Below are 17,775 nucleotides of genomic sequence, written 5' to 3' on the forward strand. Positions count from 1 at the left end.
TTTCAGTCTTTTCCTGCCAGCAGGAGCTGTCCTCACTTTTAATGCTGTTTGACAACAAATATGACATCTGATTCTCTCGTCCTCGTTGTGATTTTCCTCTTTATTGCTGAAAAAAAGCATGTTGACTGTGAAGCTTTTCCCTGAAACAATCAAAACACAAAGCCGGCACTGCAACTCTTTGCATTTTCAGAATGCGCAGCACAGAGGTAATAAAACATGCTTTTTAATTCATTTTGTTGCCTGGCTGATCATATACAGGACCACACTAATAAGTATCAACTCAAACACTGTGATCACAGCGGGCTGTCAGAGGTCCTTAAAAATGAGAAGTTATTACAATTAATAGCAGCAGCTGCAGCAAAGCCCTTCTGTACATTCCTAAACTTCACAGACTCACAGAATAATTAAGCAACAAAGCAAACAGCACACAGTGGCAGGCCGAGCCCACCATGGAGTGAATGAATGAATCATTGTCAGAGGAAAAGAAGCTGGCGTTTTAATCAATCAATCAATCAATCAATCAATCAATCAATCAATCAATCAATCGATCAATCAATCAATCAATCAATCAATCAATCAATCAATCAATCAATCAATCAATCTTTGGAAACAGTTACCCAAAAGACCCCAAAGTGCTTTACAGCAGTGCCAGAGAACAATAAGAACAATACATCAAAGAAAATGATACATAAAAATGCAACGGGAGGTGTGACGCAGCAGCAGCAGGATGCATAAAAGCCATTCAAAAGAGATAAACAAGACAAAACTAACACGAGCATTACTGTCACAGAGTCAGTTATGTTTGGAGTTTATAAGTTGTGTCTAACTTTAATTTGCATGGGTTTGTTTGAGTGGTTTGATTTGCTATTTTAATCATTGTGTGTTTTTTTAGTTTTAATGGTTTTACTGTGAACTTAGACACAACTAATCACTGCACCTGAGACTGATTAACTGTAGACCCGTGACTAACCATGGACAACACACTGAACTGATTAAAGAGGACTCACAGGTGTGACGGGGGAACGCGGAAACTACAGGACGCCAGTTGGAGAGCAGAGCAGAACGGAGAGGAGCAGAGGAAAGACTGCAGGAAGAAAAGAGAGCCAGCGGTGGACGGCGGATTGGGAAGGAAGAGACGCAGAAACGGATACAATGCATGAAAAGAGTTAATTGAAGCTGCCGGTTTAAGTGAAGCGGGGACGAACGCGGACTGGAGCGGGCTGCCAGACGCACAGGGAAGCATTCTCCGAGCCAACGCTGTTGTACAGGGGAGCAGCAGTGAGGTGGCCATGGAGATACGGAGGCCCAAGGAAGAATCTGTGCTGCTTTAAATCAGACTTGTTTCACCTGCTCCCACAAAGAAAAGACTGTTAACTAAGAACGGGTTTTAGATATTTTTTTTACTTTTTAGGACGCATGTTTTTTCAAAATTATCATATTGTTATAAAAAAGTTGCTTTTAGCTGGAGAAAATACTTCTAAAGCACTCATTTTAATGTGAATGATCCTCATTGAGCTGGGATGATTGTTTTCTAATAAACCTTTTAAACCGACATTGCTGTGGTAGGTTTTTTTTTTTTTTTTTTTTTTTTTTTTTTTTTTAACAGTGGGAAAAATAATTTTGCTGGTACAAATAAGACCTGAGAGTGTTGTGTGACATAAAAACTAAAAGCCTTAGTCTGCGTTCAGCCAGTTTTAAGGATGATATCAGGGGAGTTTACCGATGCTGCGCTCTCTGCAGAGAGGGAGCTGAACTCAGTCCCAACTGATTTCAGATGCAGCGTCTGAATAAGTTCCACTTCAAAGAGCTGGATCGTTACAGTATGCAGACACCTCTTTTTGTTATGTTGATGTGCATGCTGCAGGTAGGTTCAGTGTCAAACGCTGAGGATCAAATATGTAGCATAATTATCCATCATTAAAGGCTGCCCCTGTGCAAGGTCAGCACAGAGACACCATACCTCTACTGACATCCACACTTTACACACATCATACTGTATGTTGTTTCCACATCTGTAAATATGTTCAATATAACTTCATTCCACATGTTTGACTTTCTGCAGCCTTGCTGACTGGGACCGCTGCACTCTATAAGGGATTGTTTACCCCTGAAGGGACATGGAGCATTTAGACATGGCCCCTCTGGGCCATCCATCCACTGACATTTGAAAACAGTAAAGAGGAAATAACCTCAGGCAGTCAGCAGCCAAAGAAAACCCTGAAGGATCTCTAGAGACGCCCAAATGTTGACACCTCAACCATCAGCACACAGCTCCTGCAGAAGCAACAGTTTGATGAAGTTTCACAGGATTTATTCTCATGTGATGAAGAGTGTTCCCACACAGGCTGGCTCTCTGTTTCACCTTTACGAGATCAGCATTCAGTAACAATGAACAGCTCCTCTGTGCCTGTGTGGGGTTGTATGTAGCACTTGTCATATTACCAACAAAGGAATCTGGTCAGCTTGGCCCCCGTGTTGAGCTAAGCTATAAACCTCTGCAGAGAGAATCTGCTTCAAGCGGGAAACATGACAACTTTGGTGTCAGAGGAAATTATTTATTTTTCAAACTGTATGAATCCTTATAATTCATGCTGCACGATGCAAAATAGTGAATAAAAACACTGCAGGACCTGAAATGGCCAATTCGACGATCACCACACTGCCCACTAGAGTTTTGGTGGAGTACTACAGAGTGGGCAGATAAACTTAAGCCCACATATGTGGTGTGGAGTCAACACAGGACAAAGAAGCTTAAACCATGACTCATACAGGTTTCTCCACCTGCTACACATTGATCAGCTGTTCCCATCTGCAGCCTCCAACCACACTAAGAACATTGTGGTTCTGACAGACGCTGACATGCTAACACGCTAACACGCTAACATGCTAACACGCTGACAAAAGAGGACACCTGAACGAGTCAGGACTCATATGACTGGACCCCATGCAACCCTTGCCTCCAAAAAAACCAAACTATTCCTTGAATATTCAGTCACATGCTTCACATACAGGGTCTCAGACCAGATCCTGTATCACTGACTGAGCCCACATCTCCTCCTGCTGTGAGATGGCGAGGCAATGACTGCTGACATCTGCTGTGTCTGAGTGTGAGTTTGAGCCTGAGCAGATTCAGTGAGGAGTAGGAGGGAGTTTATGGGCACACGTGTGGAGAAGCAGGTTAATATAAAAGTTCAGGACAATGTAAAATAAACAGAGCTCAGCATCTCTCCATCACTCCTCCCATTGTTTTATGAAGTGCTCTGATTCCCTTTAGGATTCAGATGAGCAGCTCCAATTTTTACATGGTGGTGTCATGTCTCCTGCTCCACTCTCTGCAGACTTCTCCACTTAATTATTGATCTTACTTGTCCCTGTTGGGAGTGACCCCTCGGATTTCACAGGATGAGCGATCCTCTGTCATTGCCCAGGAGTCCACGCCTTCCGTCTCCATGATGATGGCGGAGGAACATCGATCCAGGGTGAAGCGCACTTCCTTGAAAAGGGTAGAGTGGAGAGAGGAAGTCAGTAAGTGCTTTCTTTGTAACCCACTGCAAGTTTTCATCCATCCTTGTTTTAATAGAGTCTGCAAAGAGCAACCAGCAGGTCAGAGTTAATATTTTCAATATTTAACAAGGCGCAAAGAAACAAGTCCAGCCTCGGATCGGCTGGACCAGTTGCATATTCCCAGTTCTGCACGCATCCCTCTTGTGGCCACTATCAGATCAGTTCCCGAAGTCTTTGACCCTGTTTGACCCCATTACCACCAAGTGGTTTGGTTCAGGTCTTCCTGGTACGGCATGCATTTTGTTTCTTTGACAAAAACCAGGACCGGTCTCCAGATTACTGACACGTACTGTCCCACTTTTTGGTACCCTTCTGTTGTCAGAGTGCCCTCCCACCCCAAAAGGGGTGGGGCTAGACTCGGTTAGGGTTAGAGACATGGCCACCAGCTTTCAGCTTACACACCGCTTACCAAGAAGGGCACAGTTTGCTGTGAAAATGCAAACAGGATCAGGCTTTGCTGATCCAATCTGTACCAAACTGTACTGATCCATACTGGACCGCTTGGTGGAAACGGGGTTTAGACTCTCCTCATCCTGGCACATGTCTGCTCTTCTTGAAGCTTTCATTGAGTCCTGGCCTTTACTTGTTCTTTATGACATCTTTGATTTTCCTAATCTGAACCAGTTCCTGGTCTCACTCTGGTCTGATCGTCCTCTCTTTGACGCCTCAGTTTCCCTCATCTGTCCCTGGTCTCTGTGAGGCTTCTTATCCTGGACTGGTTTTAGTCTCTGATGTTTTTGTTCTAGTTCTGTCCTGTTCTTGTCCCCATGATGCTGTTATCTTTCTTCATCCTGTCCTGATCCTGGTCTCTGTGGAGCTGTAAATTCTCCTAATCCTTGCTTGTTCTTTGCCTCTTTGGTGCTTAAAGTTCTCCTGACCGTGACTTGTTCCTGGTCTTTGAACTTGAGATTTATTACAGCCTCTGTTTAAGTCGTTGTGATGCCACATTTCTCTCGAGTGATGGCCACTCTGACACCAGCTTTTTTCTGGGGCCATGTTTCACTCTTGTTTGGACTGTTGATGGTCTCTCTGAAACTTTCCTCCTGTTCTTGGTCTTTTTGATGACATTATTTCTTCTAAGCCTAAACAATATTTCCAAATTTTTACACAAGACTAGTTTTTTCATCCTCATTTGCACACACAGGCAGCTGATAATAGACATCTGCAGCAGGGGAAACAAAGGTAGATTGAGCTTCGCACACTGGACTCTCTTGTGTTAAATCACTTCAGGAATAAATGCAAACTCACAGAGTGCTTCCAGAAGTTTCTGTAGTGTATTAATTTGTTGAACATACACTTGCTAAATGATCTCCCTCCACATCATTAACTCAGGTCTCCAGCCTGCACACACACGCTCCCCTCTTACTTTACTGTTGCTCCTCACGTCCAGGCGGTGCCAACGTCTGTCAGCCACTCCAGCGTTGTTAGTTAACTGGAGGACTAAGGTCCCAGAGCCGTGGTTGATTTTCAAACTGGGTGTGCCACCAATCAGCTCTGAGGAGACAAAAACAAATGGTTCTGATGAACACTCCGTCACACAAAGTGTGTTGAGACTAGATTTAAACCTGACTGATAAAAACACTCAATCAAAGTGAAGAGCAGCGCTGAAAGTGAAGAAACAGCTAAGCTCACTGATATATGGTTGAGGTCATGAAAACCTGAGATGGGATATGTAAACAAAGAAATAAGAAAAAAGAGACCAGGTGGGATGCAAATTACAGGTTTGAAAAAAATCAGATAAATAAAACATTTCAGTCCAAGACAAAGACACGGCATCACATGGAGAGAGAATAACAATGAAGCATAGCCCAGCTGGATCAGAGCAGGAAGTCTGAGCATCACCTGAAACAAAGGGATGAAAACATTCACGCATGGAGTTAAAGAAAGGTGTGTGGATGAGACAGGAGCTAGACTCTAGTTTAATAAATAAATACATAAATAAAAAGATAAAATAGCCAAGACCAAGGACACCTTTATGAACTGATTCCTCACATTCACCAAACTCTGCTAAGGCTGGATGTTGTGATGCTCTGAAGATGAGCATCATAACATCAGTCTGCTCTGAAGGGACCTGCATCACAAACACGTTGAGTGTTAAAGATCAGATACCCCACTGTGGTAGGGAACACTGAGGACAGACCCAGGACACACTCAGTGGATTGTGAATGCAGATAGAAATGAGAGCCAATCAGGAACGCAACTATGGCAACAAACAGGAAGTTTTAAGTTAGACGAATGTAATGGTCATCAACAGTGTGTGTTTGAGTAAAAACATGTGCCAAACTCTGTAAGCTAGAGATACACAGCCTGTGGTCAGATCTTAAATTAAAGAGTGGTATTGTGATTTTCCTTTTAGACTTTATCCTGTCCCTCTGGTGCTCCTGTAGTATCTTTACATGCTTTATAGCTAGAAAAAAATCCCAATATTTCTCTTGATGGTGTTTTAGGAAACCTTTTCTAGCCTCTGTGTGAAACACTTTGTTTTAGCTGCTGTCTCTTTAAGGCTCCCTGATACACAAACCCTCTTCCCTCTGACTGGCCAACCCTCTTATTACAGTCGGGTTCAGGGATTTGTACAACTTATAAATATGTAGGTTTAAAAATCTGCATGTGCTCAGTCTTAACATCCAGCACTAATACTTGATACCCATGTGTATAATAAAAGAGCGAGGCACACCACCTTGGTGTTTGAAGTTCAAAGCATGTTTTAATGTGAACCAACTGGATAAAGGTTTTGTTCTCAGCTGGTGGCTGTGATAGGTTGTTATGAACCCTGTTTGGAGGAAGACCACACAACAGCCATCACTACTTATTCACTTTGGATTCGAAGGCGATGGACTAGACTGCTCGTGCAGAGAGATTGCCCAGACCAGCAATGCTGGTCAAACCAGCAACACCAGGCAGAGCCACCGAAGAGTTTCTCTTGATCTGTTGCACTTATGACTGTCTGCACATGCTCATGCTTCTCTAAAATAGAAAAAAAAAGAGGAAAAAAAAGAAAGAAACACTCAGGCAGAAACCTGGACGCTATTGCACAGCATCATAATCCACACCAATGAACCAGATCATCTCTGTTCACACATCCTCTGCAGGGCATCACTGATCCCCCTTTCAACCAAGACAGAGCTAGGCTGGAGCCAGGGCCTAGCCAGGCACCAGTTCCAGCAAAGAACTGACCCTTAACCAGAAAAAGATGGTTCAAAACTAGCACCAACTCCTTGCTGTGTTACAAGACAGAACCACTAACATCAGGGGCTGGAGGTGGGGTTCAGTTACACCACCCAAAGCATTTTCATGACGAACTATTTCATGCAAATGTTACACAAAATCCTGTGGGAGATGGAGAGAGGGTGTTCATCTATCATTAATGTTCAATGTTTATTTCCAACATTCAGTCAAGCACAAGCAGTAGAGCCCTCCCTGCTCCTGGTCCTGGTCCTGGTCCTGTAAGTTCCTCTCCATCCTGATCTGTTCAAGGAGACTGTAATGATCTGAGTTCATGCTGTGGATTCACTCACCCTTATTATGCTCTTGCTCCTCTGTGGACCAGTAGATTACACTTGATGTACTACATTCAGGTGAAAGTTTAAAAAATCATGTTCTTCAGACGAGTAAAAGATAGAGTAAAACATTTTACGGCCAGAGCCACTTCATGGAAGAGGTTCAGACAGAGAGGTGAGCTCATCCTTCCTGTTTTTGGTCTTGATGTTTAACATTTGGATTGTGGCTCATGTCACCTGCTGTGACATCAGCTGATGAATGTTGTTTAAAGATCCGACACATGAAGGAGACAGAGGGAGAGAGCAGGACATGCTGCTGTGAGAACAGAGACAAACTGTCTCTGTGCGGCTGAGCTGGACACAGACTCACTTCTAAAAGCTTTCTCATCATCTGAAGACCTGAGCTGTGTTTGATACACTGTGTAGCCAATACATCTGCATGAACAACAAGAAGACGTGTCCTGCTGTTACAGTTCATCAGCCATTAGATGGAGCTCCAAAAGGCAAGCAACTGCTTCAGTGCTTCAAGCGTGCTGAGTACACCACGTGCCACAACAGTCTGTTGTCATCACTCGTTAACATTCTTCTACCTCATCAGATCATTATCATAAAGTCAAAGCCATCCACTCTACTACACAGGTGGCTATCACAGAGAAAGCTACACATCTGCACATTGTTAAACCCCATAAAGTCTTCACAGCAGACCTTTTCCTCTGTAAGGTGAGCTGAAACAGTGTCTGATCAACTGACAACAAATACACATTTCAGTTAACACATCATGTAAGATGGTGACAATGAACAGTGGATACAGAGAGCAGCGCAAGCTGCCTGTCCGCTTCCTGTCCGCTTCCTGTCCGCTTCCTGTCCGCTACCTGTCCGCTTCCTGTCCGCTTCCTGTCCGCTTCCTGTCCGCTTCCTGTCCGCTTCCTGTCCGCTTCCTGTCCTCATGTCAGAGCTTGGTTTATTTCACTGTGGATTTAGAATCCTGAAGTTTTGACCTTTTTTTAAAAACATTTATATAATGTCTGACATTTATTACAGACAGTAAACCCACACCATGCTCCACAGACCTGTTTTTACTCTGGCCAGCTGTAGGCTGCTAAAAGGCTAATCGTGAACGTGTGAAGTCCTTTTGGAGCAGAAGGCCTGCTCATGTTTTCATATCCTTCTATTTGATAGTTCAGACTTCTTAAACATAACCATAGGCTTTATTAAGACTTCTCATGCAGCTTAATTCTTTGAAAATTACAGCTTTATTTGACTTTAATTTCAAAATCGTATTTTTTTTTCTTAATCCTCTGATGTACATACAGGAATTAACAGACATAATTTAAGATAAAAGGGCTTGTGTTTAAATACTCTGTATGTTGTCAGTCAATGAAAAACACAGCATCAGTGAGAGTCCAGTCTGTAAAAATACAGAGTGTACGAAACTTACAATCTCTGTAGAAACTGTCAGTGATGATGACCTCCAATACTTTGAGCTTCTGTTACAACACATTTTATTACAGTAGCAAATTTTCAGATTGTCAGTGAAAGAAGAGATCTTTTGTGCCGCCACATCTCTCCTCCTGTTTCTCATAACTAACGAGATGTTTAACAAAGACAGGCTCTTTTTTTAACTGTTCTTCTTGTTTTTTCAGAAGCATTCAATTATAACTCTTATTTAGTGTGAGCACTCTTAATAAATATAATAAGTAAAAACTCTATCAGCCATTGGTTTTGATCACATATTTAGCCCTGTCCTTCACCTGCAGGATTTACACTTGGGCCTTTGTGAAGAATAATCCCTGCTGATGCGTCCTTGAGTGAAACACTGACAGAGACAGCACTCTGAAGCTGCTGTGACACTGAAGGAGGGTAAACAAAGACAGCGTTTCTTATGGCTCACTATGGAGTAACACACACACACACACACACACACACACACACACACACACACACACACACAGGATGTGTAGCTGCTCATATCCCTCTACAGAGCGCTAACGAACAGAATATGCCTCTTCTATCTGATAAGCCGGCTCACAGTAATTAAACACAGAGAATGAAGTTTCTGGTTTCAGAGCAGAAACAGCTCGCAGGCTCCTCGTGCGCCTAGCACGCCTCATTATCTATCCTGACTCTTTACCTATGGCCATGTAGTCCTCGGCGTCTCCAGGCAGCAGCGTGGCCAGTGGGCCGGCGTACAGCAGCAGCCCGTCCTCCTCTTCAGTCATAAACTCCAGTGAAAGATGGCTATCAAAGCAAGGCCTTATGGGGGGAAACCAGGCATAGCCGTTGCCAAGGAAACTGAGGCTCATCTGCTGGCAGTCTGGCCCCTCCAGCTGCGGGGGGCAGCGGCACCTGTATCACCAGGAGGAGAGACAGAAGTGAGAAGAATCAGGGAGAAACAGAGGAGGAGAAACAATCAGTTTGATCCTTGTTTGTGTTGGGGGAAATCTTCACGCTGCTCAGTCTCAGGAGCCCAGCGTGGTGACTCCTCTGTGGCAGACTGGTGTTGAATCTGTCAGCGTCTGACTCTGCTCAAACACAGCAGCTGCCCACAGTCTGTGCTTTTATCAATCAGCTGTTTGCAGTAGCCGGGTGCCCTGAATATTTAATTCTGCATTTAATCAATTAGCTATGAACACAACGGCACCCGGAACCACTCTTCATTTGTCACAGCTGAACCCTCTGGAGACACAGCACACATCCTTTGTTAACACATTATGCATTTCACTTCCTTTAATTTTTTCTGCGCTCATTTCCAGCACTCTTCTTGTCCTGACTACGGAGGAACACTTGTCTTGAAATGAACTGCTTCTCCTCAGTGTTTGTGTGTGAGAGGCTTATAATATTAATCATATAATAATAAAAATACCACAGAGGAAGAGATGCATGCAGCGATGAAAAACAGCCCGTTCCTTAAGCGCTGAGATGAGGATGGAGGCGACCGGTTGATCTCATCCGGTCCCCTTCACTGCAGGCATGTGCGACAAGCTGGCTTTGCTGATAATGTCAAAGCCATCTATTTTCATGCAGTGTGTGAGGGAAGCTGTGTGTGCCGAGGCTGTTAGGGGCTGTTTCTCCCCATTGCTGTTTATTCTGCAGAGGGGCAACTCATGTCAGGAATACTGATCCATACGCAGCAGAGGGACGGCTCAGGCTGAGTGTAACCTTATGCATACATATCCACGCAGTGAGCAGCACACCTCACTCTGTCTCTGCTCTTTCATGTGGCTCCAGAGAGCAACGCCAATCCAAATCAAGCAGCACAGGGCATGTTTTCCCCTCTTCTGACTGACAACATCTGATCAGACACTGACTGAGGCTGCCTGTTAAGCTCCTTTGACAGAGGAGAGAACCAAAAATTGGATTCTTTATGGTGTTGTAGTGTATTCACATGGGGTCACATATAGCACATAGGGGGAGATATTCCTCTCTGAGAACAGAGGCTCTTCTCAGCAGTGTGCAGATCAACAGAGACAGTTTAAAGATAAAACCTTCCTGTGTGTCCTCTGAAAAACTTCCATGTCCATGTAGATGGCATTAAATGAGATTTCTGAGAGTTGTGAGCGTAGAGGAGGGGTTCATTTGTACTAATCCCTCTGCCCTATATTTATTTAATCTGCGCATTAGTGTGTATGGAATACAGTGTGTGCTCCTTCTGTTGCCAACAGACGCCTGTTCACTTAAAGGCCTTTGTATTGACTCTGGGCTGCTGTCAATATGAAGGGTTAATATTTAAAGCTCTGCTCACTGACCTTGATCCAAAGGCTATGTTCATTAATTACTGTTAACTTCTGCAAAACACAGCACACTACAACTTTAAAGAAGAAATCAATAGCAGGCTCTAAATCCAGAGACCTAATTTAATAATGCTGGCAGGATGCACTCAGAGATGCACAAACATGCATATTGCTTCCATGGCAAAAAAAGCCCAAAGCTGCTGCTCTACATTCAGCTGACAACACGGCACAGCAGCTCCAGAAAGTTGGGTCAAGCTGCAGGTGAAGGAGATTTTTCCACTGAGGGGAGCAATTAGTCATTTTGGGTTCCTTCTGTGAGATGTCACTTTTACAGTGGGTCAAATGGGAGAAAAACCTGCAGCACATCACAGAACTCCCTAAACAGTTTCATATCTCTTCAAAGTTTTTTTTACTCTCCTCTCTTCCTCAAAACTGCAAACTGCCTCCTACCTGTATCCACTCTGGGTGTCGATGCAGGTTCCCCCGTTCAGGCAGGGGTTGCTGAGGTAGGCTGAGCAGGGCTGGTGGGTCATCTCCCGGGCAGCACAGCTGCACACAGCTGTGGATGTCACCGTCACTGAGACCAGGGAGAGAGCTCCGGAGTCCACCAGGGTGGGCGAGTCACTGATGCTTAACTGTGTGGAGCAGCCGCCGGATGCCCTGCAGTCTGCACGCACACACTCGTCAACCTGCACCTGGCTGATGGTGACACGCAGCAGGGACTGCAGCTGTGGAGAGTCAGAGGAGGCAGGAAAGAGGAGGTGAGGGAGAGGGAAACGGAGAATTACAGTAATTGTGAGTGCAGATACAAGGATTGTTTCTAGAGTGTTGGCATCCAGTGGTGCGCAGTGATACACTGGGAAGCACAAGGCAGAGATGGAGATGGAGAGGAGAGGAGAGGAGAGGAGAGGAGAGGAGAGGAGAGGAGAGGAGAGGAGAGGAGAGGAGGGTCTGATCTGCATAAAAGCTCCTCATATCTAACAGCTGTTCTCTTGGAAAGGAGCAAGACTTATGGATTGAGCTGACAGGGGAGTCAAAATGAAGCAAATGGAGGAAAGAAGGCGATTAAAAGGAAAGAAAAGGCCAAACAGAGAGAATGAATGGGAGTGACACACAGACATGACAGGGCCAGGCGGTAAACAGGTGGAAAGTTGGTGTGAAAATAAAAGGGCAGATAAAACGCCCTGTTATCTCCTCCCCTCAAGCTCCCCGCTGTATCACTTGATGTATGAGCGTCGATCTCTATCAGACACCCTGGTATATATACCCTCTTTTTATGTGCAGCGAGGACAGCGTGCAGCTTCTCTGGGCGCAGGTAGCCGTTATCTGTTAGCACGTAGAAATGGATGTCCACTGTTTTCTGCTCTCTGTCTGCGATGCTGAAAATGTTGGCGCTCCCTGGCCTGACGGACAGCGTTTCAGACAGGAAGTCCCAGAACGTCTCCAGTCGACTCTTCCCCTCGACGTGTGAGTCGATAAAATCTTTGGCTGTAATGCCTTCGGGAGACAAAGAGAGAGAGGGCTCATGAAAATAAGAACCACTGACTCCTCAATGACAACTACAGAGTTGATCAAAGTCTGCTGAGTTCCTGATTCCATTAGCTGAGAGGATCCGAACATCTCTGCGTATTGATCCGCTTACTCGCTGCGTCGTCCATAAGGTGAATGAGTCTGAGCTGTCGGGTTAACATCATTCATTCCTGCACTGAAACAAAGTTCTTCAAAGAGTGGCTTTACAAAATATTATAATGCCCAAGAAATCAATCATATTTAGGGTTTCACCTTCCAATAATATCGGTAGGATGTGGGCAGTCGTTCTTAATCTCCAAAAATGATAATGACTGCGAGTCCGAGGCATCCATAAAAGCCTGTGCTGAATGGCTTTTTAAATGTCAAGGACTTTACCTGACACTTCCAAATTGACCTTTCTAACTCCGATTTGTTCTGAGAGCCTGACAGAAAATGAGCGCTGCAACATAAACTGCAGAGTGTTCAGGAAACAGACACAGAGCAAAGCCCAACCAGAGGATGCCTCACTAAGAATGTTAAATGACGTACCATTAAGAGTTCCTTCTGACAACCTATTATTATCAGTGGTAACAGGATTGACAAGCTGATAATCATTCAATGGAAAGAAGCACTCTGTTCATGCTTTCTGCAGAGGCTGCTGCTTTCACAATCAGCCTCACAAAAGAATCAAACAGCAGCAGCAACAAAACAAAGAGGAAGCTTTTCTTTCTGTGCACAGATTTACTGAGGCAGAAAACCCAATTCAGAACTTTTAGACTCCATTTTCTCTTGATTTATTGTTTTTAGAGGTCAGGTGGAGATGTAAAAGGCATCCACCTGCAGCGCTGCAAGCTCACCATGGTTCAAAATAACACACTGAGAGAGCCAACAGGTGAGTCAGCGTTTCTGCTAGCATTACCGGTCAGACGCAGTGAGGCAGACGACAGCACGGCCTTTTCCTCCAGCTCCCTGACATGAACTCTGACCCCTGAGATCACATCAGGCCAAACTCCATCAGACACTCCGACTCTCAGCCAGTAGCTGCCCGCTGGAGCACTCTGCCGGATGGTCAGCATTCCTGAGCTCTGGTTCAGAGTGAAGTACCTAAGGAAAGAAAAGAGCTGCTGAGCTGAGGAAGGCTTCAGTGGAAGATGAGTGCAAGAAAATAACAAAGACAAGTGGCTTCTCTTTACTCTGAGGAAAAACACCTGACGGATGGCAGACACACAGGACCAGAAATGGTCAGTGGTATCTGCTGTAGCTCCAGCACGAAGTGAAAGTATTCAATTGGAAAAGAAAAAGAAAATAGAGGAAGAAAAGCAGCCAAGGAGTCAGAGAGAGAAATCTTGAGCTCCAAGGAGCTTGATAGTTGTCATGGTTACTGTCAAGATTTGTTTTGTTAATAAAACAAATATGCAATTGGTATTTCTAATCTGATTTTAAGGACTTGAATACTGAGCAGCAGCACAAGGCTGTTTCATCTCAAGCACATCATACAGGTGGACCCAGATTGCTTGGTTTGTTTCCATCTGATTGCATTTTGCAGGGTAGCAATCAGCAGCCATGGTAGTGGTTAAAGTCTCTTTGGAAGGAGCAGCTCCCATCAGAGGACAGAAACCTGGATCTGAGATCAGGGCCTGTGAGCCATGCTTCACACTGAGGGAGATCACTGACAGATGGATAGATGCTCCTCACTGTGGGCCCTTCCTGTTGTTCTGTAACACTTCCTGTCATTCTAAATCGCTTCCTGTTCTTCTGCTCTGTAACACATCAAACCCATCCTTCACTCACTCCACTGGCTCCCCGTCACTACCAGGATTGAGTAGAAGGTTTCCCTCCTCACACACCAACACATCCATGGACATGCCCCCTCCAACCTCAGGGAACTGATAAATCAACAGAACACAACATGCTCCCTCCGCTCCACCCACTCAAACCTCCTCTATACACCCTGAACCAGACTGAGGACTATGGGTGATAGGGTCTTCTGTGCTGCTGCTCCATGTATGTGGAATATCCTCTCTGAATATAGCACCACAATCCACTGACTGCTTTGAAAAGGAGCTAAAGACATTTCTTTTTAGCACAGCTTTTAGCCAACTCTGATGCTTTTAAGATTGTGTCACATGACACTATTCAGATCTTTTTCAATGTTTTTTAATTAACTGTTTTATTGGCCCTTTTTATCTTCTATCATTTCTTTTCTGTTTTTATGAAGCTGTAGCAATTTGAGATCTTGGATGAAAAGAGCTTTGTGAATAAAATGTATTGTCATTTTTAGTACTTCCTATTGTTCTTCAACACTTCCTGTCATTCTGTTAAACTTCCGGTCACTGTGTAGTGCTGTTACACTTCTTGTCACTGTGTACAGCTGTTACACTCAGTCTAGTTCCTGTGCAGCACAGTTGGAGCTCGGTGGTTACTCTATAAAAAAACATGATGCATTCTGAAGAGAGCTCTTACTTGGCTGCACTTGTCTCCAGAGTGTAGGTCTTGTTGTCCCAGTCATCAGGATCTGGGGCATACACCCTCCCAAGTGCTGCATTTGCCATCCCTCCTGTGTAAGGTAAAAACACACACACAGACACACAGACACACACAGACACACACAGACACAGACACACACACACACACACACACACACACACACACACACACACACACACACACACACACACACACACACACACACACACACACACACACACACACACACACCAAACTGATTCAGTCTGGACAGAATCTGCTGATGCCAACACTTATCTTTTGGTCCCTCTCTTCTCCTTATCTTGCATTCTTGTGTTCTGTTCTACTTATTATGCTCATAACTGTGGAGCCCCACTGCTGGAATGAATAGGCTCTCAGTGCTCCACTTCAGAGAGCGTGCAGCTTAAGGAAGCAGGGCTATCTCAGTATGGATTATGTTATTATCGACCTGCGGTGCCAGAGTACTGCAGCTGGGTAAACAATGGCAGCCTGGATGAGTCACAGCGCTTCTGTTTTCTACAATTACCAAAACTGCCATGTAGCTGAGAGTGTGATCTAGTGCTAACAAAGCTCCACACCTCACCTACCTGCCTTGAGGGAGAAAAAAGTACAGAAAGAAGGAATCATGATGCTTATCATAATATGATGTTCAGACCGGCTTTAGGCGAGGGGCTGGTGAGGGAGGAGTGTGCAGGAAGCTTGAGAAAGGATTTGACGGCAGTATTACCATAACAAAACAGAGTTAGAATGTAAAAAGGAAAAGTACAATTATGAATTCAAGACTACACAGCAGGTACGGGAGAGAAAACTTTCCCCGTCAGCTGTAGCCTCATCTTCCCCTCTTCACTGACGCCCAGCCTGCAGAGAGAGGCTGAGCAGCCAGCGCACGGGGCACAGAGGAGGAAATGAGGGGGAGCAGGACACTCACCCTTACTGCAATGCACATAGACATCTTTCTCTCCTGCCAGGTGGGCGTTGTCATTCTGGTCACCAATGGTGATGCTGAGCGTGTGAGTGGATGTCATCGGCGGATGGCCGCTGTCAATCATAATCACCGGCAAGCGGAACTCGCTCTGCCTCTCCCTGTCAAAGCGCCGCAGGGCAGTGAGTGTGGCAGAGCTGTTTCCGTGATCCTGAAGGTGGAAGTCCACAGAGTAAAGTGAGGGGAGGGAGAGCAGGAAGGGAGGCCCGTGCTCTGGGGAGTCTCTGTCCACGACATGCAGCAGAGTGGAGCTCCTGTTCAGCCAGACCACCTGAGGCGCCGGGCTGTTCTCCCACAGCACGGGAGCGTAGGCTGTCTCTAGCTCGGGCCCGTTGTCATTCACGTCTAACAGAAGCAGCTGGACTGTAACGCTGCCAGTCAATGCCGGGGTGCCCCGGTCTGTCGCCATGACAACCAGTTCATAACCTGCTACCGTCTCCCTGTCCAGCGGCCTCACTACAGTGATCACACCTGCTCGGCTCACTGAGAAATGCCCAAAAGGGTCCGAGTCGGGCAGGACTCTGTACAGAATCTCCCCGTTCAGGCCAGAGTCTAAGTCAGTGGCTGTCACCTGAATGATGCTGGTTCCCACGGCAACATCCTCAGGTAGAGGGGAGAGCAGGTGTGAGCTGGGTGCAAAGAGCGGAGCGTTGTCGTTCTCATCCTCCACCTGTAGAACACAGTGTATGAGGCTGGAGAAGTCTGAGTCCTCCACCTTCACGGTCAGGTTGAAGCGCTGCTCTCCTGGTCTCTCAAAGTCCAGTTTCTTCTTCAGCCTCAGGGTCCCCGTCTGCTCCTGTCTGTGGCTCACCATGTAGAACCTCTGCTCCATGTCCCCACCCACCACGCTGAAGGCCAGCTGTCCAAACCTGCCACTGTCAGAGTCCACAGCGCTCAGCTCCAGAATTGGAGTGTCCTCATTGGTGCTCTCAAGCACGCTGGCGCTGCACCACTCCTCTTTGAACCTGGGAATGTGGTCATTGATGTCTGTGACGGCTATGGTGGCTGTGGCTGTGCTTGTCATTCCTCCCCCGTCACGGGCCTCTACAGCTATCCTGTGGCTGTCAGCAGACTCACGGTCCAGCCCCTCTGCGGACACAGAGATGGTTCCCGTGCTGGAGTCAATGGTGAAGAGATCCACTTTGTCTGCGTTGCGTGCATTCTCAGTGATCCTGTACGTGAGGATGGCGTTCTGACCCACAGCTGCATCATCCAGGTCCACAGCCGTCATCTCCATCACAAAGGTTCCAGGTGGAGAGTTCTCCGCCACACTGCTGTGGCAGTTATCAGGCGCGCAGGTGAAGGTGGGGGCGTTGTCGTTGATGTCCCAAACATTGATTATGACATCTGTGAAGCCGGTAAGTCCCTCCCCCTCCTCATCGGTCGCCATTACAACAAAACGCCACACAGCACGCTCCTCTCTGTCCATGGTGCGCTGGGCGTACATCTCTCCTGTGATGTCGTTGATCATAAAGTGTGACTCTGCCCCTTGCCCGTGGATGGAGTATCGTATGGCGCCCTGGTCGGCATCCTTGTCTGGGTCAGTAGCCGTCACCTGAGGAGAGGAAGAGGACTTGTTAAGGAAACGGATCTTCATTCATCCAGTCACATCCAAATGAGTGCTTCCTCTTATCTCCCTTCAAACCTCACACAGGTCTCTTCTGCTTTGGGAGTTTTCAGACAGCCCATTTAAGTGTTTGCACTTTTCCCTGACAGCCCAAATTAAAGCAACAAGCTCTGATCAGAAGTTTTTTTTTTTTTTTTTACAGTTAGTCTGACAGCCTCAGTGCTGAGCCTCTCTGCACAGGATCAATCACTGCAGGCTGTCAGAGACTTTACACAGCAGATGATCACAGCTCTGTGGTTAAACAACAGAGCTTTAATGACTGTATCAAAAACATGAAGACATGCAGCTCTTCTCACTCTAAGGAGCTGCTGCTTCGTTTCCATTTAGAGGTTCTAATTACAGGTCTGTGGATCACAGGAACCAGCCTCTGAACAG

General features: G+C 45.8%; 1 protein-coding gene across 2 annotated transcripts in view; it reads right to left on the reverse strand.

The window, feature by feature from the left end:
* Positions 1–17,775, reverse strand: part of LOC141796942 (neural-cadherin-like) — a 158,132-nt gene that overhangs the window by 33,123 nt on the left and 107,234 nt on the right. For both annotated transcript variants that reach the window (XM_074678283.1, XM_074678284.1), the window contains exons 18-25: positions 15,720–17,328; positions 14,768–14,861; positions 13,224–13,408; positions 12,063–12,292; positions 11,246–11,523; positions 9,196–9,410; positions 4,931–5,058; positions 3,366–3,493 (exon numbers count right to left, since the gene is read on the reverse strand). In XM_074678283.1, coding sequence (XP_074534384.1) covers positions 3,366–3,493; positions 4,931–5,058; positions 9,196–9,410; positions 11,246–11,523; positions 12,063–12,292; positions 13,224–13,408; positions 14,768–14,861; positions 15,720–17,328 — 2,867 coding nt within the window. The remainder of the gene's footprint in view (positions 1–3,365; positions 3,494–4,930; positions 5,059–9,195; positions 9,411–11,245; positions 11,524–12,062; positions 12,293–13,223; positions 13,409–14,767; positions 14,862–15,719; positions 17,329–17,775) is intronic.

This window comes from Halichoeres trimaculatus, unplaced genomic scaffold (assembly GCF_033239565.1).
Source record: "Halichoeres trimaculatus isolate MK-OKI-2021-1 unplaced genomic scaffold, fHalTri1.1 fHalTri1_scaffold_10, whole genome shotgun sequence".
Taxonomy (NCBI): domain Eukaryota; kingdom Metazoa; phylum Chordata; class Actinopteri; order Labriformes; family Labridae; genus Halichoeres; species Halichoeres trimaculatus.